This window comes from Glossina fuscipes, unplaced genomic scaffold, assembly GCF_014805625.2.
Source record: "Glossina fuscipes isolate IAEA_lab_2018 unplaced genomic scaffold, Yale_Gfus_2 28, whole genome shotgun sequence".
NCBI classification, from domain to species: Eukaryota; Metazoa; Arthropoda; class Insecta; order Diptera; family Glossinidae; genus Glossina; species Glossina fuscipes.
Window position 1 is genome coordinate 6,589,929 of NW_023998423.1, and position 26,049 is coordinate 6,615,977.

The 26,049-nt window shown below is 33.6% G+C and overlaps 1 protein-coding gene across 3 annotated transcripts in view; it reads left to right on the top strand.

The window, feature by feature from the left end:
- Positions 1-24,341, top strand: part of LOC119636534 (proton-coupled amino acid transporter-like protein CG1139) — a 39,758-nt gene extending 15,417 nt beyond the window's left edge. The window contains exons 1-7 of one of the 3 annotated variants that reach the window (XM_038031928.1): positions 1,531-1,858; positions 19,921-19,985; positions 20,048-20,276; positions 20,543-20,664; positions 21,679-22,218; positions 23,570-23,814; positions 23,890-24,341. In XM_038031928.1, the coding sequence (XP_037887856.1) occupies positions 19,921-19,985; positions 20,048-20,276; positions 20,543-20,664; positions 21,679-22,218; positions 23,570-23,814; positions 23,890-24,092 (1,404 nt within the window). In that variant the 5' untranslated portion in view covers positions 1,531-1,858 and the 3' untranslated portion in view covers positions 24,093-24,341. Of the gene's footprint in view, positions 1-1,530; positions 1,859-17,650; positions 17,702-19,920; positions 19,986-20,047; positions 20,277-20,542; positions 20,665-21,678; positions 22,219-23,569; positions 23,815-23,889 lie in introns of those variants that run through there. The other 2 variants (XM_038031929.1, XM_038031930.1) reach the window with 2 other exon arrangements.
- Positions 24,342-26,049: the final 1,708 nt, after the last annotated feature.

The following is a 26,049-nucleotide window of genomic DNA, read 5'->3' on the forward strand; positions in this document are numbered from 1 at the left end:
CTGCAATTATCTGTTGACAGTGCGCTACACGATTTTGAGAATAAGTCCGAATATGTCTTGCTATTGTAACATGGTATACCTAACATTTCGCATCTCTGACATGTATTTAGAGGGAAGAGTAAATTGAAGCGACGTGGACTGAATCAAACGCGCTATAATTTGCAAGTTACATCTGAAATAATCAATACAGGCCGTAGCAATCTATAATGCACTCTTGACTCGAACACCTAAATTATCATGAAAGGTGTCTCCTTGGCAATCTAGAAAGCACGATTGACTCGAACACTATTGACGCGAACACCTAAAATATCATGGAGGACGCATTTCGCGGTTAGAAATGTCTATTCTTGGCTACGTTACTTTTTCAGGCCATTATATCTTAGGCGAGGCTTTCTGGTTAATTTTGATGCGCGTGCTGTCGCCTGATCTAGTGCATCATTATATTCTACCTAAGTATAAAGATAACAACAATCATTAAGGAGTAGAAGAAATTTGTATCAAAAGTCAATCTATATCGAGACACCCTTTATCAAGGCATGTGACTATAACTCTAGATATACACGCATCTGGTATTCTGGTATTCTGTCATCATCTATAAAATGACATGAAATTGATGAAATAATTGCCTAAACATATTGACTTTACAACAATAGATTGTTTAATGGTTGCCAATATTTTAATAAATAAACGTAATAATCAAATATTAAAAAGTTGACTTTATTTTTTTAAATAAACACAATTTCGTATGATAGACTAAGAATTTATTTATTTTTTTTTTTTTTTTTTGAAGAAAATTTTAAATTCAAGCAATAGTTTTATTAATCATAAAATCCGTAAAGGTTATATTGATGCTCAGACATGACAGTCCGTCGGCATGAGCAGATAAATTGCGATAGGAGAATTATTTAGTGATCTCAGTTAAACTGTTGTTGATATACGTTGGTTATATGTTGTTGCTGTATTTGGGATTTTAGCTTGTTTTTTTTTTATATTTTTTTTATTTTTTTTTTTTTTTATTTATTTATTTTTTTGCATCAGACATCAGCAACAGCAACAACCAACAATCAACCAACTTTAATATCAGTCACTAAACGTACGCGAAACAGGTAACTACTGCTTGAATTAAATCGTTCCGTTCGCTAATTCAATTCAAATTCAAATAACTGAAAAAGGCGCGTAGTTCACGATACGTAAACTACTATAATACTTAATATGTATACTTGTATGTATACAAGCATGTATTATTATTATTATTATTATTATTATTATTATTATTAGTTCTATCAAACACACAATTGTTGTGTTGTTATTCTTACAACAACAACTTTTTGTTTGTACAATTGCAAGAAACGTATTTTGAACGTAAATGATTAACTACAACATTAGTCAAAATGCATTACAATGAGAAAAACAAATAAATTTTCTTAATAATTGAAATTTCTCTTGAAACGAAAACAACTAATTAATTAACTTTAAGATATCTAAGAATAAATTTTTTCATAAATATAAACGCGCAAAAGAAACAAAAAAAAAAAATTAATAAATAAATAAATAAACAAATACTTTATATAAAGTTATTAAAGCAGTGATCATTTATATCTTACACGATTACAAATTACAAAATCGTTGCGGAAGAATGTAAATAAAACAAGAAAAGTCGTTTTACTTATACTTAATTGTTCTTTGTAAACTGTTCACACGCGCAAAAAAAAGAAGCACAAAAAAAAAAAAAATGTAAAAGAAATTTCAAGCTGAACGAAATTAAAGGAAACAATATTTACTAAGCAAGTGCTAAAAATATCAAATTTATTTATTAAAAACAACAACAAGACGAAAAGAAGTTCTTATAATTCGCAAGGTAAATACAAAAGAAAAAAGAATAAATAAAATAAATGAAATATTTATAAATCCTTTATAGTCATCACATTTCTTTCGAAAAACAAAAATAAAATTTTAATACTTTCTAATATAGCGTGGGTGTGGCTGTTTTCATGATTTTTATATATGCATTTGTAGGAAGCATCAGAAACCCCACAAACTATATATATATATATATATATATATATATATATATATATTCTTGATCAGCATCAAATCCTAAATCGATTTAAGCATGTACATCTGTCCGTTTGTTTTAAACATTCTCTTGACCGAAAAAATATAGCTATCAACTTCAAATTTGACGGGACCATTGGAAGTTTTTGCACGTAGATTGGTACTGAAAATCGGCCAAATCGGTCGAAGAACCCGCTTACAGCACCAGGTAAACTGAAAATACTTCTGTTTTTCAAAAAGAATGAAAAATTTGTTTTTTTGCTCATTACTGATAAACTGTAGTATTGGCGATGGTCTCGCGTTTGTGTATAAAAATGGAACAACTTGACCACGCCTATCCAATATTATAGTATATCAAAATTTAATTGTTTTTTCAATACCCTCGTAACACGCACAATTTTTCGCCAAATTTAAATTCGGAATACACCTAAGAATGTCTATCTGTCCATCTGTATGTCTGCGCAACCACAAGCTTCAAAAAACCCATAAACTATGTAAATTTTTCGTCAAATTTAAATTTGGAATGCATCTAAACATGTCTATCTGTTCATCTGTCTGTCAGCGCAACCCTGTTGTATTTGCAAAAAACATTCTCCCAATGAAGATATCGCCTACAAATTTGCAAAAGAATTTGGCATTGACCTAAGCTTTTCAGAGGACACGCCTACAATCCCCACAAGTCTCTACGACAAAAGCTTTATTTATTTTGAAAATAAAAGAAATCAACTGCGCCCACTCCCTGCTATAGAGCATGAGAATTTTGTTCTTTTACTTCTTTTGTTTTTTTTTTTTTGGATTAAACGATGCTGGGTGTAAAAGGTTCGGTTCCGATCGAATTTAATGTTCTATAATAAACCAAACTTTTTTTTAGCAGAGGTTTTCTATTGTTACATTGTTTTATGCGCATATTCCTTGACCGATTTGATCCATTCCCAAAGTCAATCAGTGCGCAAGGAATTTCAATATTCCTGCACTAACCTGAAATCAATATCTTATTTGTTGCTGCCGTGACCACGTTTACCATGTACACTTCCATAGATGGAGAGACGGACATGCGTAGATCAATTCAGAAACTGATAACGATCAATAGCTTATATGGTTTATAGCGTCTCTAAAGCTTGAAAGATTTTACCGCAGTCTCTCGATGATGGGCAGTCTCTCAATAAAGACAAAGGTTGATAGCCATTGTTAGCATAAGGAGTGATATTCAAGAATTTTATTTATATCTTTACTGATTAAGGGGCGAAAAAATATTTGATCTAGAAGAGTAAAGAGATGCAGAGTCATTACATAACCTAAAGCAGATGATATTATATATATTTGGTCGCCGTCGTTTGTAACGCATTAAATAACATAATGTAGATCTCTTAAAAGAATTGACTTACCTAAGAAAGTGACCATTCAGACTTTTCCCTTTTTCGTAAAAGAGGATCGATCCTGTTCTTAACCTGGAAAATATTACAGTATATTTAAATGTGTCTTCTATTAGGCAAGTTAAAAACTTTGCGACGTTTTTCCCGTTATATATGACTTCAAAGTAACATTACTTTAGTAAAACGAACTTTTCTAAGCCAAAAATAACACGTTTGAAAAGAGACAATGAGGAGGCATTTCATCATATGACGTCACTGTGAAAGCATATTTCGAGTAGTGAAGGAATGGAAGCCCTCTGGATAAGGTTGAGTACAAAAAGCAACTCGTTACTTAGATATCATGTGTATTCCCCACAAAAACGTTAGCTTCTATAATATCCATCTGGGAATTTTTAACGAAGGATATAAAAATCGAATCGAAAAAGTTGGCGGCCTGGGAATGACGTTAATGCGCTCAGTAGTGATATCGCATAGGCGAATAGAGTTTGACGTTGGGTGAGCTTGAAAGGGGATCGTGGCTCCGGAGCTGCTTCAACTTGACCAAATTAATGACTGACTGACTCTATTGTTAATACCTAAAGCTGTTCAAGCGCACGATTGAGGTAAGGCGTCCGGAATTTATTAATAGAGTAGACGTCGTTTTACAGAGATGGCATAATGGCTTCATTAGAAACATGTCAAAACATCTTCCATTAAAATATTGCACATTTGTCTTAGTAAAATTTGTTTAAGATATAAAAAAAAACATGTTTGAAGGAGCTTGGTCCTTAGTTGCCTACCAGAGATCAAGTTCAGCGCTGCTTACCTGCTATTCAGAATAAACCGCGGCTTTGAGCCCAGAACATAAAATGGATCCACTTTAATAAACTCAATTTTGTTGAATGAAAGCAATTTGTTTTTTCAAACAACAGGTGATGAATAAAACTGAGATCTGGGTGTGGGGTCTTTTAAAAAAAAATCGAAGACCATTTATGTTCGTGAACAAAAAAAATATATCTGAAATATTAGCGTTCTATGAAACAAATATTTTCATTAGTTATCTAAACGTTGAACGAACAAATGGCTTCTTAGCTACACCACATACAACGATCAAACTACAGATGAAAAGCCTAATAGAAAAAATCCATTTGTTTTTCTGCTTTTTTTTTTTTGTATTGACTTTGCTTTCTATAATCTCTGCTTTTTTGCTCTTGCTGTTCAGTTATATGTACATCTGTTACTTATTCTGTTCAATAAAACATTAGTAGCACCCTATGCAAAGTAAGGTTCGATACAATTTCAGCGAATTATTCGGCCATTTATCGGATTGCATAGGTTAATCGTAACTCGTTTGTTCAGTAAACAGACGAATCGTTCCGGTATTAATTATTGAAGTCTTTGGTAAAGATTAGTGGCCGGATTAATGATAGATTAGCGGGCGAGCAATATTTTGCGTTCTCTGCATTTGGCAAAAACGGCCGAATATAAAACGCGAAAGCTAGCTTTTAGCTGCATGATTATCCGCCTGCTTTATTATGTAATTTCTTCAGTGAACATGGTTTTTAAGTTCTCACATTGAGTAATCTTTACTCTGCGCAGTAGATCATCTGGTTGGTAATCGCGTATGGAAAATTTAACTCTCGCTTAGGTTTTCAGCTATTTGTGCTAAACAGCTGGTGGTATAAATGAAAGATAACTTTCAGTTGCCCGATTATTCCTCCGTTGCTGATTTCTAGAAGAAGAAGAAGATTTTTTAATTCAAATATTACATGTCTGTACACACTTTTGATTATTAAATTTATTATTCTTTTGCATACATTAGTGACATGGTCATGTCTACGACATGGGACATTTAAAAATTCAACACATTCACGAGCAATCACAGGTACGATAACGTCTACTAAAAAAATTATCTGAGAAATTCCATTAGACGATCGTGATGAATGCACCACAGCGTAGTTAGTTGAGCATCTAAATTTTGAATCCAGAAAACTTGACATCATTAGATAACCTTTCTATATTTTCAGCATATACAATAACCCTTATGAAATTCTTTATGCTCTCAAACAGCTGACTTCCTTTACCAAATCTGCTGGATTTGCTTTGTAATCCACTTTGATTCCTTTTAATACCCATCACCGAACAATGCGTTATGTTGTCAAGAGATATGCAAATGACAAGAAAAAAGTTTGAGAGACCCTACAAAGTATATATATACATACTCTTGATGAGCATCAAGTTCGGAATCGTTTTAGATGTATCCTTTTGTTCATTTCTGTAATATTTGTTGTAAGCATTCTCCGGGGCACAAAAATCAAGTTATCGACTTTAAATTTAGCAAAAACATGGGCACTTCGCAGATTGGGGATTGAAAATGGGCCAAATCAGGGGAAGGACACGTCTATCATACCACGTGAACTAAAAACACCTACTTTTTTAAAAAGAAATAGAAAAGTGCTTTTTTTTATCCATTACTCATAATACATATACAACAATATTGTAGTGCCTGTACAAAACTGGGTAAGAATTGACCATGTGTGCCATACTTCCATTGTTTTTTAATACCTTTAAAACGCTCAACAGCAAGCTTCAAAAACTCCATAAAGTATGTAAGATCTTAGCCAATTGAAAATTCTGAATGCACCTAAGCATGACCGTCTGCTTAACCACTCTTCTGTCCGTCTGCGCAAAAGCGTAATATGCGTGGAAACATTTTCCCGTTTTTGCAAAACAACTTGAAAATGATCCAAACCGGGCAAAGGACACGCCTACAATGCCCACTCGGCTATGTAACAAGAAGAGCGAAAACTTTCAGTTTTCCTCTCCCTTGCTCGTTGTTCACAACACTGCAACAGGTACACGATATAAGTTTCCACAAATCTTTTATAAAAAAGTAGCATAACGTTGATGGGTATAAAAAATTCGATCATTGCCGAATATAATTTTCTTATTTGTTACTACTTACTTTTGTTAACTCTCCCACTGTTTAATTAACATTCACAGGCATCCAAAGCTTGTAATCAATCTTCTGGCAATAACTCTAGAGTTAACTGACTACCTTTACATCTCTGCCTCCTAATAAAGAAGACCTGCAGCATCACGTTTTGCTGAAAATCGTCCTAACTATTGCTATCAACTGTGAACCCAAGAGAACAACTTATATTAAAAAATAATCACCTTACCTGATATACACATCCTGTTATTAACAGGCCTAATGCCTTCACCTAAACAAATAAAAAAAATAAATAAATAAGAAAATTAAGCTCGGTTGAGATCGAATCTTTTACACCCATTTACTGGAAAAAAAAAACAGTAGAAGTAAAAAAACAAAATTCTCATGCTCTGTAATATGGAGGGGGCGCAGCTGATTTTTTCTACTTTCAACGTAAAAGTTTTTGGCATATGGGGGTTGTAGACGTCGCCTTTGAAAAGTTTAGGTCAAATCTAAATTCTTGTGCAAATTTGAAGTCGATAGCTTCATTTTTGTGGCCAGGAGAATGTTTACAACAAACATTACACAGACGGACAGATGGACACGCAGAGGACTACATTTTCATGCACGTATGTAAGCGAGTGTACGCGGCTGATTTATTTCTATCTTTCAAATAAAAGTTTTCGTTGCATAAGCGTATGGCCGTTGGAGATATGTCTTCGGAAAAGTTAAGGTCACTGCGAAATTCTTTCGCAAAAGTTGTAGTTGAGATCTTCATTTTCGCCAACGGCAGAATGTTTTCAGCAAATGCTACGCAGTTGCGCAGGCAGGCAAATGAACAGACAGACATGTTTAGCTCAATTTAGAATTTGATATGCTGATCAAGAATATGTACACTTTGTGGGGTCTCTGAAAGCTTGTTCTGAGTGTTTCACGAAATGTTACTATCCTTCGGTGATGGATACAAAAAAAAAAGGAAAATAGCTGAATTTTCATTTTGTGTGGGCGTAGGTGATGCTTCCTACCATTGCAGAACAAAAATGGAAAATTACATCTGTTGTCGTCACTGAATAACGGAGAAAAACTTTTGACTGGTTTGGATTCTTTTCAAATTCTTTTACAAATTTGTACGCGATGTATTTGTTTTTGCAAACGAGAGAATGTATACCACAGATACGGAGTAGTCAAAAATTTACCTCCAACCAAAAGCTCCTACTTCCCGATCCATGCTTCTTTTCTATTCATATATTTATTTACTTATTTTATTGATTATTGTCCCAAAATAATTGTTGAGTTGAGTTTCTTTATAATGGAGTCGCGGCCTTTTCCGCGTTTGTGAGGTTCCTTTTGTAGCCTGCTCTTTTCAAATGTTTCCAAACTGCGATTGCTGTTTAGTGCCTGCACTATTCTTTCTAGCTTGCGTGCCGGTCTTGCTCCACCAATTGTAAAATTTCATCGTCTTTTCGATCAGAGCAAGGTATATCTTTGAAGTCGAACCCTTTCTTCGTTCGTTCCAGCATTCTTAACGTACACTTTACAAATTGTTTTTTTTTTTTTTGCAGCGTTTTTACATTCTTTATAGCGAAAAAGCATCACATAGCGTATTTCTTCAGATATTTCACTTACTTTTAAATCAATATAATTTTTTACATGGGCAAAGAATTAGGAAACTATCTGCACAAAAAATGTCGGCGGAAATGTCACCTTTTAAGCACCTGTTCGTTTGAGATAACCAAGTGAGTGTTGCCCGATATGTATACATTAACACCAACCCGTCAAAAAAACCCGCGAAAACTTTTTATATGAAATGTCACCTGTTAAGCACATGTTCGTTTGAGAATATCAGGTGAGTGTTGCCCGGTACATAGGCATTAAGACAATTCTGCCAAAAAAAAAAAAAACCGCGAAAACTTTTTATATGAAATGTCACCTGTTAAGCACATGCTCGTTTGAGACAATCAGATGAGCGTTGCTCGACATATAGGCATTTACACAATCACGCCAAAATTACCGCGAAGACTTTTTATATGACCTAATAGATGTGACGAGTAATGAAATGTTTTATATCAAACCAATTAAAATTTCACCTAGTTTGTCTCACAAATTATTCGCTGGTACATGGCTCGGCATTAAAAGCGTAATAAAATTTTTTGAAGATATAACGTTCCCAATACAAAAAGGATAATAGTCATTAGATCTGCAGTTGAAATGACTTTTTGTCTACTACGAATACATTGTTTTTTTTATATATTGCTTTGAGGCGACAATCGCACAGAAGGCGTAGATAGTTGCTCTAGGAAGTAGTAGAGGGCTTTGACAGCGCTTACATTGAAGACTATCCTAGAATCATCTTTTTAGAGCCGTCAGTGACATTGAATTCGTAGAAACTTCACGAGAGGGTTGCTTTTTATTCTATTTAACTTTTTTTTTTTGTAATACAATCTGCAGACATTTAATGAACATTTCAGATTATTACAAACGTAATGACTAAACTAATATCCGAACTTTGCAAGACTGTTACTGACGCGAACAGGTAGACGTAGAAATGTAATTTCAGTGAATTTAAACATTTTTTTCATTTTCGTTCACGATCATGTCAGTAAATGTGAAATGATTCGATCTGCTTCGCAAATGCGTAATTCTTTATGATTTTATTGCCATGTGTAACGATGTAAATAATTATTTTGATTGTTTTTGTCTTTCTTTGTTCACATTTCAATTCTTTCTCTTTCAATTCTCTTCTCATGACATAACTTTCCTTATATGAGTTTCCACATACGAGTTGTGTATAAGTGCATAAGTACAAAAAATACAATACCTACTCCGAACCAATTATGATGAATGATACCTTAGGCAGAGGTAGACGCACACGACGCGACTACAACTTTCTTTTACGGTTGCGTAAAGTTAAAATGCAAGCGAAATTTTTTGTAATTTCAGGGCTTATAGAGATAACGTTAATAAGATCGCTGACGGAGGGGCGCTTAACGCGTACAATTGTACTAAATATTAGCTAAAGTGGAAAATATTAATCTTCCTGGAAATGATTCATTGATTTTATATGCTTCCCAAAAAATTAAGCTTAATATTATTTAGACAACTTATAATCAGTTCACATATTCTTTATTAAAAATTGTTACGCATAATCGATAAACTGCTACACGTGCAGTGATAAGCAACAGCACTGATGGTTGGTTGATAGTAAAAAGCTGATTACTACGCCGTAGTGAACTTTGCAGGAAAACTTGTTTACTGTTATATTGTGGTCGATGTTAATGTGTACCACCAATGAAGAAGTGCAGAAAAAAAGAAATTTCACTTGTGTAATTCACACGCACCACAAGACCAGTATGCTATGTAAACGTTTATTAAGTGAACGGCATGATTTAATAAAAAATATCACAACAATTGACAATTCCCCGACAGGGAATAAAAAGATTTAGTTAAAGGAAAAACAAAAAAAAACTGTTTTTTTTTTTGTTTCTTTTGAAAAAAGTCTCCTATAGTTTACCATATCTAAATGTTTTAATTTTTCTTTGTTTGTATTAAACCTTAAAAACTAATATGAAACTTATATCCGGTTTCGTGGGGAATTTTAGATACCCCAACTAGAGTAAAGATGAAATTTTTCATTATCAAATATCTAAATTGTGCCAATGTGAGTGAGTGACGTTAGCTTGTAAGAATTAATCTTATGGGCTCAGAGTTAATGAGAGGGATTAAAGTGAAAATATATGTAATAGATTTTTTAACCCCTTCTCGCTCTTTTTATAATATGATGTAGATGCTGGGAGGATGGATGGACCTGAATTAGGATTAATTTTGTAAGTAAAAAATGGTTGCGAGGAATGTATTAAGATTTAGGTCTTCATCACTTTTCTGATGTGTCGCCATCTTCACGATCGATGGATAGACGGATGGACGGCTATCTCTGGCTTCTCATAAGGTTTACGAATTAGCGCACCTTAACCTTGCGTTGGGGAATGCTTCTAACTGCAACAACGGAACAAATCCAATCATATCTTACAACGGTCGCTACAAACTGATCAGAATTATCCCTTTTTTATTCATTTAGTCGTTAAAAAAATTCTAAGACTAAACTCTTAAAAGCACTATCATCTAAGACTTTTATTAAAAACTCTAGCGCAGTTGAGATTTGAACCCACGATCGTTGACTTGCTAGTCGAGATTCCTCGCCTTCGGCTACTCGAGCGGATAACTTTCAAATAAACTTAAAACTTCATTTAAAATGTCACCGAAAATTTATAAAATGCATCCGCAAGCTTTTGAATAATTGGTGTTTGCAAAAATTGCGATCAGCAGCTAAAAATGATAGAGAAATGGGTAATACTAGTGTACATAACGGTTGAATTCGATGGTTTTGACTTTCCTCTACTTAAAGTAACTGCTTTCCATTTAATGTCATTCAATTATGCAGTGTATGAGGACGCTAATCATCGAGCGCTTCTTCTTCCTTCAAATTCATTACTTTTGTTGTTGTTGTTGAAGAAATATGCTGTCGAACCCCACTAAATACGCTCCGCGGCTTATGGCAATAGTGCTCCATCATAAACTAGCTGCTGATTCAATTGACTGAAAATGCCATTATTTGGGCACTTTTTCCAAGAGTTGTCCAGGACATACTGTTGCAGGTCGAGACGAAAGTTCTGTCAAACTCTGCATACTCCGGTGGTGCCTACTCCTGATTAGCACTTGTTCAAATCGATGCAGAATGGCTTGGATGGCACGCAGATCCGCAAACTTAAAGAAGTGTGAAAATGAGTCGGTGCCAAACCAATTTCATTTGTTTCGACATGATAACGCCATGTTGCCAAAAATATTGTAGAAAATAATTTGCTTAATATATATATTGTACCAATTTTTCATAATAAATGCATTTTTCAACTGAAAAAGTCATCAAAATTTTTGCAAAACCGTAATATTTTTGGAAAATTGTTGTTACGAAGATCTGGCAAATATTTGTCGAACAGCCAAGTAAAGGGCAACATTCATCAATATGATGATACTAAGTCTAGTATAGGGATTTGGTTCGACCTTTTCTTTTAAATATCTCGTTTCGTCCGGCAGCTTAGTTACATGTCGTACAGTCGGTAGCGAGAGTCAAAAGTCCTAAGAGGTCTCCCAGGCTACTGTCGATATCTGAAATCGATAAATTCATATTTTCGTCAATAACCTCGGATATATCTGCAATATTGTCTTCAGTCTCTTCACTTGGAAGCCTTACTGTCAACGAAATATTCAAAGACACATATAACGAAATTTTGGTACTATGTTTGCTGTTATTTGCCTATCGAACCGATCTGAAGCAGCGCTTTGTCATGTAACGTTACCATGAACGAAGACCAATTTTTATGCACTTCAATCTCCTCCAATGGTCAATAAGTTAACAACCGTGCACGAGGCGATTTTTATAATCATTAAATAAACAATTTTTTTTAAAAACGAGATAATCTAGTTCCTCTATAACAGAGCTGGGCAAATGCTAGCCCAAAAGACGTTCAGAGGAAATATCTGGTTGATCTCTATAAGCCGATATGTTAAACAAAGCAACTATGAAAACAAAAATTAATCATCAAAGAGCTTATGATCTTAGATCGAATTATCAGGACGTGAGATCTACGCGAACGATCTGAGGTGCTGATCTACATTATAAATATTTTTCCTTTCATATACGGCTTGTGCACTGTCAGTAAAAATACTTTGAAATTTTCGACTTTTATTCATCGGTGGGTCACACCCCGGCCGGCAATATTGGATTTGTTCACAAGTTTCAGATTTTTAGGTTAAAACTAAGAGCTGACATTGTGATTCTGATGTGGGCAAGCAAAGTCGGGCGTTAATAATAACCGTGAAATGACTAATTCCAAAAGGGCTAAGAACACATTGGGAGAACAAAACTGTGGGTAATTTTCTCCAATTGATTTGCTAAGGCATATATAAATACCTTATAGCGAAAAAAAAATTTTTTTCTTTAGAACACATTTTCGAGCTCGCCCGTCTTTGAAAATATTGATTTAAAATCCTCGCGATCATTTAAAAAAAAAAAAGAAGAAGATCGTTTTTCCCAAAAAAAGAACGCAATAAAAGCCATGAAAGCAAGCTAATCAAAAAAAATCCGATGTGTTTCACTAGAAAACGTTATTATGAAACTGCAGCTGAAATTTGGAGTCAATCGGTTAATAATGGAGGTACGTTGAAAGTACGTTCAACGGGTCGGCTAGAAAAATGTAATTTCGCGAAAAATCCGACTAAAGTTTTAAGTTGCCATTGTTTTAAGGCGATGCACAAAATTTGATTCACCATAAAACCTTTCGTGACTGCTTAAGGGATCATTGAAAACAATAAAATAAAAAAATTCGCATTATTTTTTAACTAATTTGGAATATTTTTTGATCATAATCAGGATTTTTTATGATGGGGTTTATTCATTTTGTTTTTAACATCCAAAAGGAAGTTTCAGATATCCTACAAAATATGTATATTCTTGATCAGGGTGAAATTCTGAGCTGATTTAGCCATTTCTATCCGCCAGTCAGGTGTTTGTACGATATGGGTGTTGGTACGATATGGGTATCAAATAAAAGAACTTGGAGAGTAGAAAGCGAAAAGCATTGTGGTGAACAGGTGAGGTTCGACCCTTGCCGAATATAACTTTCTTACTTGTTCTTCATTAACATAACATTTTCAAATCCTTTTATGCTTCGAATATTTTTTATTTGGGTAAAATATTGGAAACCTTCAGCATTGATTGGTGTTTGTAGCATTACCCTTTTACCATTCTAAGAGATTAAAGCCCCTCTTTCAAATAAAACGATGAAAACAAGTCCTTGCAAATATGGTACACTTGAGATATGTAAAATACAAAGAGCTTTCTCAAGATTTCTCTACTCCTGAACGGAACGGTATAGGCAACAATACTTACATGTATATCAATATTTATCTAATCTGACATCATTTATCTGTTTTAGTAGACGTTAGACTTCGTAGGCAAGAGAGCAATAAAGAAATTTAAATAGCAGTAGTAGTAGATATAATTGTATTTATATATCTTGCTAAACTTTGGTTCCCATCGTTCAATGCATTGTATTATCGTAAATTCTGTAATGATTACATTATTGTACTAACTAGAATACGGCCTAGTAATTCCGATAATGAAATTTAAAAATAACACTGCTTACTTACTTAAAAATTTTTTCTCAAGGAAATAAGGACAGACTGTTATTTTTTATTGTTATTAAAAATGGATAAAATTGCTTTCATTTTATTTAATTATTAAATAAACATAAGAAAAAAGATATTAATCTCACCTTGCAGCGAATATATTTACTCACTACATAAGATAAATATCATGTAGTGTGAAAAGTATTGAACCTTTCATTCGGATGATAACATTCGTCCTCTAAATATCAAATTATTTTGAATAGCAGCAGGTCTTGTCAATATCATTTAATAACTGGCGTTTGGAGCCGGTAACTGTGCGAACTGTGTTACGACTTAAAAATGGATAGAATATTTTGACGAAATTTGCCCACTCTCCACATAACGACCTATTCTGCAAAGTCGTTATACGGAAAAAAATTTCAATTTTCAATATTTAACGGCCAAAGTAGCTATGCAGTAGTTATTCGGCGTTGTAAATTGCTATGAAAACTTTGGACCGACGAAGACAACTTTTGAACGATCTCTCATATAAGAAATCTGAAGTTCATATGACAAAAAAGTACAAGGCACGGATGCCTTATGATTGAAATTATATCATAATAGTAATTGAACATAAAATACGTAATTGTACCAAATTTGGAAAATCTCGGCTTATTTTTTGGAGACTATCCTAATAAAAATTTTCACGAAAATTGATTCTTTGTGGAGCGGTAAAGTTTAAATTTTAATATGTTATGATGAAAATTGCCCCATAACAATAATTTCATACAAAAATGAACTCTACAAAATTTGGACCATCTACGCCTATTTTTGGAACCTGCACTGTATGAGGATTTTCACGAAAATTGATCTTTTGCAGAGAATTGAGGCATCTAATGGTCGGCCTTGCCCGACAACAATGTTCTTACTTATTTTTAATTAGGGTTATAGTTGGTACGTTGAGGCTACGTAAGTGCAATTTTCCGATGCCTGGACTTCTATAGATCGTCATCAAGAAAGCAAGTCGTTATATGGTAAGAAGATGTAATTTTTTAAAGGTACAGAGCTTTTAAAAATCGATCTTCGCCTGCCATGATAATTTCACACGTTTTAAACTATGAAAGTGTTAGTGTTTGAAATAGTGTACTATTTAAATAAATATTTGAAAAATGAAAAAATTAGTAATTTTGCGAATATTTTAAAATGTTGTTTCGCTTTCGAAGATGTCCTTTTCGTTAGTTTTTCACCTTCGTTATAGGAGCACAAGAGTAACTCATATAAAATTTTAATTTTTTATCTCAACCTTTTGGCCTTGAAAAAATTTAACAACAGACAGATAGACTGAGCAAATAATTGAAAACTTTCTTTTCACAAATTTTTTTATTTGATAAGCCAGGCGATAATTCGCCTATTTATTATTTCACGCGACTTTGGGTACAAAAAAAAAAGTTAGCAACCATTTAATAAAGCGGCAATAAAAATGCATGGTTGCTATATACAAGGCGTTAGGAATGTGGTTTCTCTTTAAAAGCTTCAATAATAAATAGTTGTTAAACGTTATCGGACTTCGGACGGCATGGTTACCGGCGCATATCGTCATCAAAGATTTCAATGTATATTTCGAACATCTTCTGTAGACCAGTGTTCGCCAGTTGTGGGCACCAAAAAAAAAAAAAAAAAAAAAAAACGATAATATATATTATATATATGTGTAAACTTATACCAATATTCTATACCTTGGATGTTTCAAAATTCGCATTATTAGAACTTGAATACTAAATACATATATATATTATCTTATCTTTAAACGGAATGAAGAGAAGCCAGAAAGGGATCGTAAATTTTTCAAAACTAAGCAACTGACTTACTGCCAGTGTTACGTCAATACATTAAAATTAAACAAACAAAAATGCTGCATTTGACTTGGCATGACATCACATCGATTGCATAGCCATTGTTTGTTTGCTACATGCTGGCGTGTCAATCGATCGTATCGGTCAGTTATTGGTCTAGAGATCAAATGCACGCACATTGCTCATAAATATTTCAAATCAAAAGGGACAACCTGACAATCTTTGTATAAAACGTTATAAATTAGTGAGCAACTTACTCGCTACCGCTGCTAACATTTTAGAATTCATTTCTGGCCATCAGTATGTCATGTGCCGAGTTTCATGTAAGAAATACTAACACTAGACGACGAAAGCACGAAATAGAAATGAACCATGCTAAGGGGAACTGATGAGTTTCATCGGCTCCATAGAACTTATAAGTAAAATAGCAAATCTAACTCATCCCCTCATTCTTCTTACCGTGTTCAAGAAGTAGAAAAAATCTATTCACCTTAAGGTGCGTACCAAATATTTGGCATTTGATTCGGGTATGAAAAAAAGAAAACACGAAATACCCTGTCAGCAATAAATGCCGGCTGGAAGTATTTTAAGTTTGGCCGAAACATATGAAATGTTAGATCGATATCTGCTATTGTTTTCAAGATAATGATAACAATATTTGGAAATTTTCCCAACTGTTGCAACCATGTTTGCCCGGTCAATTCATATCCGTTCTTAATGTGATTCAAAGCAAAGATATGTGCATCAGCTTTTAAAGCTTTATCTGAAATTTTTTTATCTCTATTGCTTTTAACAATGGATGACGACTAATACGGGGAATAGATAAGCAGGGAAATGGGCAAATAGTCTTAGAATTCCACACGAATAAAGAATGTTCATAGTTTATGCTACTTAAAGGCACGTGTATGACTTTTAAATGCAATAAGACATATACACCGGTATATTTTGACGCAGAAGGGCACATGGATAAGTGAACCAAACTGCATTTGATAAGTTTTCAGCGAAGTCTAATATGTTGAAAAATATTAGAGTCATCTCTTTCCTGAAAGAGAAGTCACTGGCCTTAAAAAGTTCACATTATACGAAGGGGGGATTATTGTTAGAAATGCGATTTATTAGGTTAGGACTTGTCTTAAGAAACGGTGGCATTCAATCTATGCAAACTTAATGATAAATGTGATGTTGCAAACTCTTTTAAGGATATCCAGACTTTCGGACCCAGCGAACATTTTTACTCTCATTTCTCTGCGACTATTTTACCAAGCTCAGCCATCAATTTCGTTCGGGAGTGACCGAAGGATCTTCGGTTTCGATCACCAATAACTAAGTTTGCTCTGTAGCTGTCGGAATGGGAGTCGCTGCAGTCATTGGTACTAGATCTATCGGTACTATGAGCAACACCGAGAATTTATTTATAGAGCTGCTAGACTATAAAATCTCTGCCTTTCAGCCAGCATATAAAACGTCCTTATAATTGTTCCTTGCCTTTAGAAGTTTTCTGACTATTTCACCGATTTTGGAATCAAACCGTGTTAAGGCGATTAATAACCGACATGGCATAGAACTGCAGCTTCTCTGACTTTAACGCAACTTGAACTCTTCTCCCCTAACGCCAGCAGCTTTTTGATCTTTCGCTCGTCTACTTACTCTTTATTTTCTTCTCTTTTGGATCATTCTCTCGTGTCTCGATCATCATTTCTTCTACTATGATTTCTATCACCATGGAATAATGATTGGCTTCTATCCCTGCAGCAGTCTTATTTTAAATATTATAAATACACCTGTAATGGGTTTGAGATTTAATTGGTGGGTAAATAAAATTCGTTTTGAGGCATTTTCTATGATTTTCTTACCCGTTTCTTTACACGTTTTCTTATCTCACTAATTACGATAATTGTTCTGTAGAAATTATTGTGCATATATATATATATGTATATATACATACATATATATTTCATATATCAATGCGTGCATATATTGATTGTAAAATATAAACTTTATACGTATGACCGTCAAGAATTTCAGATACTTAAGTCTTTGATTGCTAAACACTCTCACATATCAATAACCCCGGCGATTAACAAAATATTGTTTTTATTGGAACCATTCACTCACTAGATTGTTTATTTTCAATCAAGTTGACAATATATATATAAATCGTTTCACCAAAATTTTCAGTTCTTTTTCAAACAGTTGATCGGCATCGATCAACGAATATAGACAGAGTTTATCAGAGTTTCGTTTAAACAATTAATTATAATTTTTACAAAAACTAATCATAATAATCATAATAATAATAATAATTATAATAATAAAACAATAACAATAGTATTAATTAACTCGTTAAGGTAAAGGATAATTTAAATAATGAGAGCAAAAAGTGATTTAAAAGAAAATCTAAACTATAGTTAAAAACCCAATTTCGGGATAATCAAAACATGAACTTGGAAAATTTTGCACGTGTCCATATAAAGATCAGGATCACTTAAGAGTGCCTTTACTCGCGATGCAATATAATTTTTTTAAATCAACTTAAGTTAAAAAGTAGTGAACAAAATATTAACAAAATATTTTCCGCATAAATGGATCTACGTATCATTGTCCTGCTTATGCTCTAATATTTTAGTGAACAATTTTTGGAGCTAACTGCACTTAATCTTAAAGTAAAATCAGCCGGGCGTCAAACAATACTTACTTACCTTCCAGTTTTAATAACGGAACTTTCCGAATTCCGTATATTTGACATGGCATTCCATTCCATGGACACATTGGCATCGGCCTTTGTCGCTTCGAACACCTACGTACCACATATTTACTCTAGATGCCCAGTATTAAGTAACTAAATAATTTACTTTATAAAAAGTAAATTCAATTAATACATTACTTCAAAGGCCGATGCAATGCGTAATTAACGATCGCAATTACTTTTCTTTAATCTTTTAATCTTTTTTTTTTCGTAGTTTCTTTAACTATATGCTATATTTCCCATTCGGTTCGTTACACCCAGATATAAACTATCGATATAGCATAATTTTACCATTTCGATTGTAAGGCGCAGTAAAAGTATTGTACCGAATAGTGTAGACTGAGCATTATTTCAATTATTCGAGCGTTCCTGAATTCACGCATCGTCCGCTTTTCGAACTCAGAAAAGTCATCGAAATCTACACTAAAAGTAAAAAAAAACAAAGTAAAACGTGCTCTTTTATCCCTAGATTCGAAAATAGTCATGTTCTCCAGGCAAATAATTCCATGATAGGGGGAAAAAAGCCTTAATCGACCAATGTAAAGACTTGGCGAATCAATATTTTTTCCACGAACGACTTCAAATTAATAAGAATTCCCTGTCGCTGTTATGCGTACAAACACATCTTCAACTTTCTTATTAGCTATAGATCAGTTCAATAGTCGTGATTATACCCTAATCATTTGTTGCACCGGGCATATCAATTTGGAGCGGATGTACACAACACCCAGAAGAAGTTGAAAAAGAGCGATTCCCATTTCCAAATCGACCTAAAATTGTCCGTCCATCCGTCGGGCCAAGGTCCGTCTATGTCTCAAATTTTCATGTATTTCGATGAAATTTAACCAACCAACACTCTTTCTTCCAACGATGAACACTATTGAAAATGGTTCGGATGGGACAACTGGTGTGAGTATTTAATAGAGATTAGAGAGAGATAAGACAGATTGTCCGTCTGTCCGTCGGTCCGTGATATGTCTATGTCGCAAATTTTTGAGCTAGTTTGCGGAAATTTAACCAACCAACTTTCTTTCTTCCAAAGACGAAGACATTGAAAATGGTTCGGATGGGACAACTTCTTCGAGCACTTTTCATATGACGCTTTATAAAAAAGTCTTTGTATGAATAGATGTATTTAAGAAAATGATATGAATATTTAATTGAGATTATAGAGAAATAAGAAAGATTGTCCGTCTGTCCTTCTGTCCGGAGTCTGTCTATGTCTCAAATTTTCATTTATTTTAATGAAATTTAGCCAACCATTCGGATGGGACAACTTTTTCGAGCACTTTCCTTATTAAAAAGTCCTTGCTTGAATAGATTTATTAACCAAAATTGTTTAGGGTATTTAATAGTTGGCTATGGCCGTTTATTTATTTTAAAAAAACGACCACTTCTTGGACAATATTTGTGACACGTTAAAGATATGAAAAATTAATTCCGCGATGGTTGTAATAAATTATCAGTGAGATTACAATTCGAATTTTATTTATTGCCTTAAGTAGTTATTGACCAATCAAGCAAAGATGCCATTCCCGTGATCATAGCTTTTTTTTTATTTATTTATTTTTTTTTATTTGTATTGTTGCAATGTTTTCTAAGCTTGATAAGACTAATCTTATCGTCGCAAATTGCAAACAAATTGTTTATTATGAATTAAGGATTAAACGTACGTTTTGCGTGCAATTCATTCAAAAAGATAAAATAACTATAATTATAAATCAATTGGAATATACCCTCTTATCGATACGCATTTGGAGATAATGTTTCATAATAATATTTGTTCTTTTTTTTTTATTTTTTATTTTGCCATCTTGGCAGATGTCTTTAAAGGATACTAAAGAGAAGTCGACTTCGGTTTTCACAATAACCGATTTTCATTCGAGGTAAGTTCGAAAGAATTCAAATATATTTTAAAAGCTTAAGTCATTTTTAAACAACGTTGCAGAACTAATCTCACAGAGAAAGGTAAACTTAGTGACGAATATGATCCGTTCGCTCATCGTGATCAGGAAACGGGCACATCAACGAGTGGTGCTTTAGCGCATTTATTGAAAAGTTCTTTAGGTACCGGTATCTTGGCCATGCCAATGGCTTTTCTTAATGCCGGTCTAGTATTCGGCATGATTGGTACTTTAGTAGTGGGATTTCTTTGCACATATTGCGTCCACATGTTGGTAAGCTATACGATTAGTGTTTATTTATATTTTGAAATGGTTTTTTAACTATGAAAATTCAGGTTCATTGAGACATTCTCATGCACTTAAATTTGAAGTGACGTATTGCTTACGAAGAATTTATCAACTACTTCAAGGTTCTCTACTTAAAACTTATTTATATTTATAAAGCGATTAAATTATTGTTAAAAAACCATAACAAAAAAAAAAAAAAAATAACGAAAACAAAAGATGATCTGTAATCGATTTTTATGCTTCGGTTCTAGGTGAAAACTTCACAAGATATGTGCCGTGAACTTCGAGTACCTGCTTTAGGTTTTGCGGAAACTGCTGAAAAAGTCTTCGAACACGGTCCCATAGGTCTGAGGAAATATTCAAAATTTACCAGGTATATTAAGTTATCAGATCTTTATTGTCATCACTCTACATTTGTGGACTTAACCGTAGAAACGAACCTCCGTCACATAAAGTTCTAAATTCTCTTCACCTATTAGGAGATCAATTATTCTTTATAGTTGACATTAGAATCTAATTGACACTATCTTCACGCCACGTTCAATAGTTCGTAGACTATTTATACGATTGATGATTTTTTAAGCTCACGTGCTTGTTATTAATACTTTTAAGATCACAAACATTATAAATATACATCGACCAGAATTACCTATGATCACTGTTTGCTTACCGTTAAAATTCTAACGGAAAACAGGATATGCAAAAATCTTCATTGACAACTAAAATTTTTTACTCTAATGGTGTTTAGGTTTAGGGGCTTTCACTCGAAGCTGTCATTTTCATGAAAATCCGCATATTGGAGGGTTAGATTTTCCCTCGCGCGTCCAAAAATAAACCTACCTTTTCACCATTTAAAGCTTCAGTTTCTATTGGCACGGTCCAAAGTTTCCACACCAATTTGGAATGCCGAAATACAGCTACTTAGCCACTTTTGCCAGAAAATTTTGAAAATTGCAATTTTTTTCAGAATAGGGGAGCGATCCAAAACAAGTGTACCTATCCGAACCCTTTTTAATAGCGCTCATCTTTGGGCCAAAGTGCGTCAGTGTACCGAATTTCATCAACCAATGTCTAAAAAATTTGCGACTTGCAGCTTGAAAACAAAAATATATGGACAGAAGTCAGACGGACATACGGACAGACAAGCCTATAATAAAATTTGGGCCTTCCTTAAGCTCTTCTTGGTGTTACATACGTCTGCACCAACTTAATATACTCTGTCCTACAAGTGAACAAGCCTAACATTAACGGGAAACTTTATATATCTGCGATCAAAGGTGGCCAGGTGTTCAAAATTCGTTTAAAGTGAATGTAGCTTTCCTGCATTGTATTTATTTGTTACTCATTTTTTTGTTTTGCTTTGTTTTTTTTTTTTTTCTTTTTACAGACAATTTGTGGACGGTTCTTTGATGGCTACTTATTATGCTGCTGCTTGTGTATATATCGTGTTTATAGCGACTTCATTTCGTGATGTCATCAATTGTGATTTAGATATCAACTGGCATGTGCGAATTTATATCGCGTTAACTTTGATACCGTGCTTATTTATCGGACAAATACGTGAACTGAAATGGCTGGTACCATTTTCGGCAATGGCCAATGTATTCATCATTGTCACCTTTGCCATAACACTGTATTACATGTTTAACGAGCCATTGGTATTTGAAGATAAGCCATACATAGCCAAAGCAACGCAATTGCCATTGTTCTTTGCCACCGTGATATTTGCCATGGAAGGTATTGGTGTAGTCATGCCCGTAGAGAATTCGATGAAGAAACCTCAGCATTTTCTGGGTTGTCCAGGTGTTTTAAATACCTCCATGTTAACTGTGGTCACATTGTACGCAATTATTGGCTTCTTCGGTTACATACGTTTCGGATCTGAAGTACGCGGCAGTATAACTTTAAATCTACCGTACGGTGCACCGTAAGTAAATTTTGTGAAAAATAATATATAAATTGATTTTACGTAATCTATCTCTTCTACGCGCATAGAAGTGCATTCAGATTTTTGGTTAGGATGAGATTTTCGACCGATTTAGTCACTTCACTTTAGTCCATCCTTCTATCGGTCGTAACTTTCATAATAACAATTACATGAGCTTAAAATGCCTCTGAATTCTCGATCATTTTTCGAGCGAGATACATTTACTTATTTGTTTGAAAACTGACAACATTTTGAAAATATCAAAAAGTTTGAAAGAAATTTTTCTGAACAGCCCCCAACCATAGGAGAGATCCGCAATTCAGTTTCATTTTTGCAGGTAAAGAGTCAATTGTTTCGTATGGAAAATTCCATCAGTCCAACTTTCATAATCTCTGAGTAATGAGCAAAAACGGAATAATCTTCAGTTTATGCTCCACTGCAGACCCCTGCCCTGACCAACTTTGCCCATTTTCAACACCAACTTGCGTGCAAATGCTTCCAATATTTCTACCAAATTTAAAGTCGATATCTTCATTTTCAAGAACAACACAGACGGACAAACATTTCTTAATCAGTCACAGACTTTATATATAAATTATAGGGTCTCTGAAGCTTCCTTTTGCAAGGAAAAAAAACGGATTTCCCCCCCGTCCGTCAGCGTTGGGTGTAAAAAGGATTTATTATTACTATTATTATAAACTTAGTCAGAGAATAAATTCTAAGACTAAAGTCTTAAAGCACTAGCATCTAAGGCTTTCGGCTTTATTAAAAACTCTACCGTACTTGAGATTTGAACCCACGACCATTGAGTTGGTAGTCGAGACTCTTGCCTACTCGGCCACTCAGGCGGATAAAAAAAAAAAAAAAAAAAAAAGGATTAAAAAAGGATTAAAAAAGGATTTAAAACTTAAATTAAATTTTCTACATAAACTTAAAACTCAGTTCCAAGTTCAGGTCATGACTGATACGAATCCGCTTAGGATGCTCCATGAATACTGTGTTCGAAATATGTAGTGTATGCAGTATAACGAGGTACGCGTATCTTCATGGCCAGAAATCATAAAACTTTTAATTTTTCAAGTTTCACCTAAAATCATTTAACCTGAGATAGCTTTTACTTCTTCTGAAGCTCACACTCTTAAAGCAATTTTCACCGATTGATGTAATAAGAGCAAATGCGAAACAAGAACTCGAACCGATAAATAAATAAGTTGGGAGGACTTCATGTCTAAGGCTTGAAGCTTTGCATTTTTTTCGCCCTTTTTTTTGCAGAATTCAAAACCTTACCTTACTAACTAGTACCTGTTTTTCATTTACTTTAAATATTGTGCGGGTTTTTTTTTTTTTTTAGTTTGGCAGATGCTGCCAAGTTATTAATGGCTTTGGCGATACTCTTCACTTATGGCTTGCAATTCTATATACCGAACGATATTTTGTGGAGTAAAATCAAGCATAAATTTGATCCGAAAAATCATAATATCTCACAAATATTACTAAGAACAGGTATTATACTGATAAGTGGTGGTGTTGCGGCAGCCATACCGAATCTGGAACCATTTATTAGCTTGGTGGGTGCAGTGTTCTTTTCATTGCTGGGTAAATGACTTTCAAATTTTCACATTTATTTCGGAAACTTATTACTGTTATTGTTATTTTCTTCAATTCATTCAGGTATTTTTGTGCCGAGCTTAACCGAGACGGTTCATTTGTGGCCAAACAATTTAGGTTTTTGTAAATGGAAATTGATTAAAAACATAATTTTATGTATATTATCTATTCTCGCTTTAATTACCGGTGCTGCTGTTAGCATAATTGAAATAATTAATATGAACAATGATCTCCCAGAAGCCAGTGCGCAGTGTAAAGCGGTGTAGTTTATAGTAAAAAAATTAAGCATATTTTGCAAAATTTCATTTATCCATTAATCATTAATTAATATTAAGTTTATGCTGTTATGGTAGGAATCAAGCTGGGCTTGCCTTTAAGCAATAACCTTTTTAACTTAAGTATCATTTTTATTTATTTGTTTGGTGCTACATATATTAAATATTTTTTTATTACTAGATGATGTGCATTGCGTTCTTTGTATGCATTCACTTTTTATATATATAAATATATATATATATATATATACACACAGATACATTAAATATATATTGCGAAGCATTGATATTATTTTTAATTTCATTAATTAATTAATTAGTTTATATAAGTTAATTATTTAATAATTTATTATTTAAGTATCGCCTTAAGATCGAAACATGTAATGACATCAAGATTAATTTAGAATATAATCTAATAAAATTTCAAATTAAAAAGACATATATTATATATTAAAATTTGAAAGATGATCTTGAAATTTCTGAGCTATAAATTCTAAGATATGATCAGTTGAATCTCGGATCTGTTTAATTTGGTTTATCTTAACTCGTAGATCAGGCGTTCAGATGTAATGTAACAAGGAGAATTTAGATCGCTCTAAACTGAACGATCTTCTTCTTGCTTTCCCGTTCGTAACGCAAACGAAATTAATTTTATTCACTTGTACAAGTTTTGTGCCATTTCTAATCCAAGAGATAACTAGCATCGGACAATATTGTGATTTCTTGATACCTCAATATACGTAAACTTGCTTATATCAACTTTTGTGGAAACAAAAAAATATTTCCAAAAAACGTAAAGTGCGATTAACGATTTTTAAAAGGATTAAATTGAGATTTTTTGTGAATATGATCCACAAAGTAATCCGAAGCGCATAATAATGCCATGATGTATGCTATGGAAAGTATTAAGATCGAATCCAATGCCGAAAAGTCATGGCGTCCACATTAAAGGGCGCACACTTTGTCATGCTCCAATCACCGGAAAAGGCAATCAAAAAATTAGCCTTCAGTTTGACCGCGACCGCGAAGCTTAGAAATAGTAAACTCGTGAAAATATATAGACAAACGCATGGAATCGATATCATATTCAAAGCAACACTGGCGCGCTTGATAAGCCTGCAGTCGGAACTCATCACAAATAGTCATTCGTCAGCGATTCTCAAAGGCCTCTATCTACACTGTGGACAGACAGACAGACAAACTTAAATCGATTCAGAAAGATTGGGTTTATTTCAAGTTCGTTCGGGTGTTGTAAACATCTTCACAAACACTGCACTAGAAAGAGGCAGAAGAATAAAAAACAAGAATTATCCAATTTGACAACGGCATGCACAGCTTTGCGCTAAGTAATTGCTCAGGCTAAGTAAAAGATCAAAATGGTTCATCGTGAGATTTCAGGACTTTTCAAGCCGCGAGAACTTTTGTATCAAAACAATCATGTTCTTCTCTCATGTTCTTGAGACAGGCACATGTCCGTTTTGATATATATTCTTTAATTTTGGTTTTCTTATTTTGACATTTTTACAATATTTGTTCCAATACCTTGCAATTCAAGAACAATTTTTATTTTTTTTATATTAACAACCAAAAAAATTTGGTTTATCTTTATTGATTGCGTGAAGAATTTCACAAACGGTTAGTTAGCTATATATAGGCAGAAAAAAAGTACAACATTTTTTGTACATCATGATCCGTCCATCTGTCCTTGTGGGAATTCCTCATAACATTCTTTCATTATGAACGCTTACTTGTCACTATTATGTATTTTAGAATGTATGTATGTCAAGTTATCGCTAATGTTGTATTACACTTACTCGTGATCGCCAAATTTTTGCGGCGATAGTAGATTAGTTCTGGGAAAAATCTACAAATTAAACAAATTTTCTGATGACAATTTTCAAAAATATTTTGTTTTATGAATTGCTTTTTAAAATCCTGAAGAAGAGTT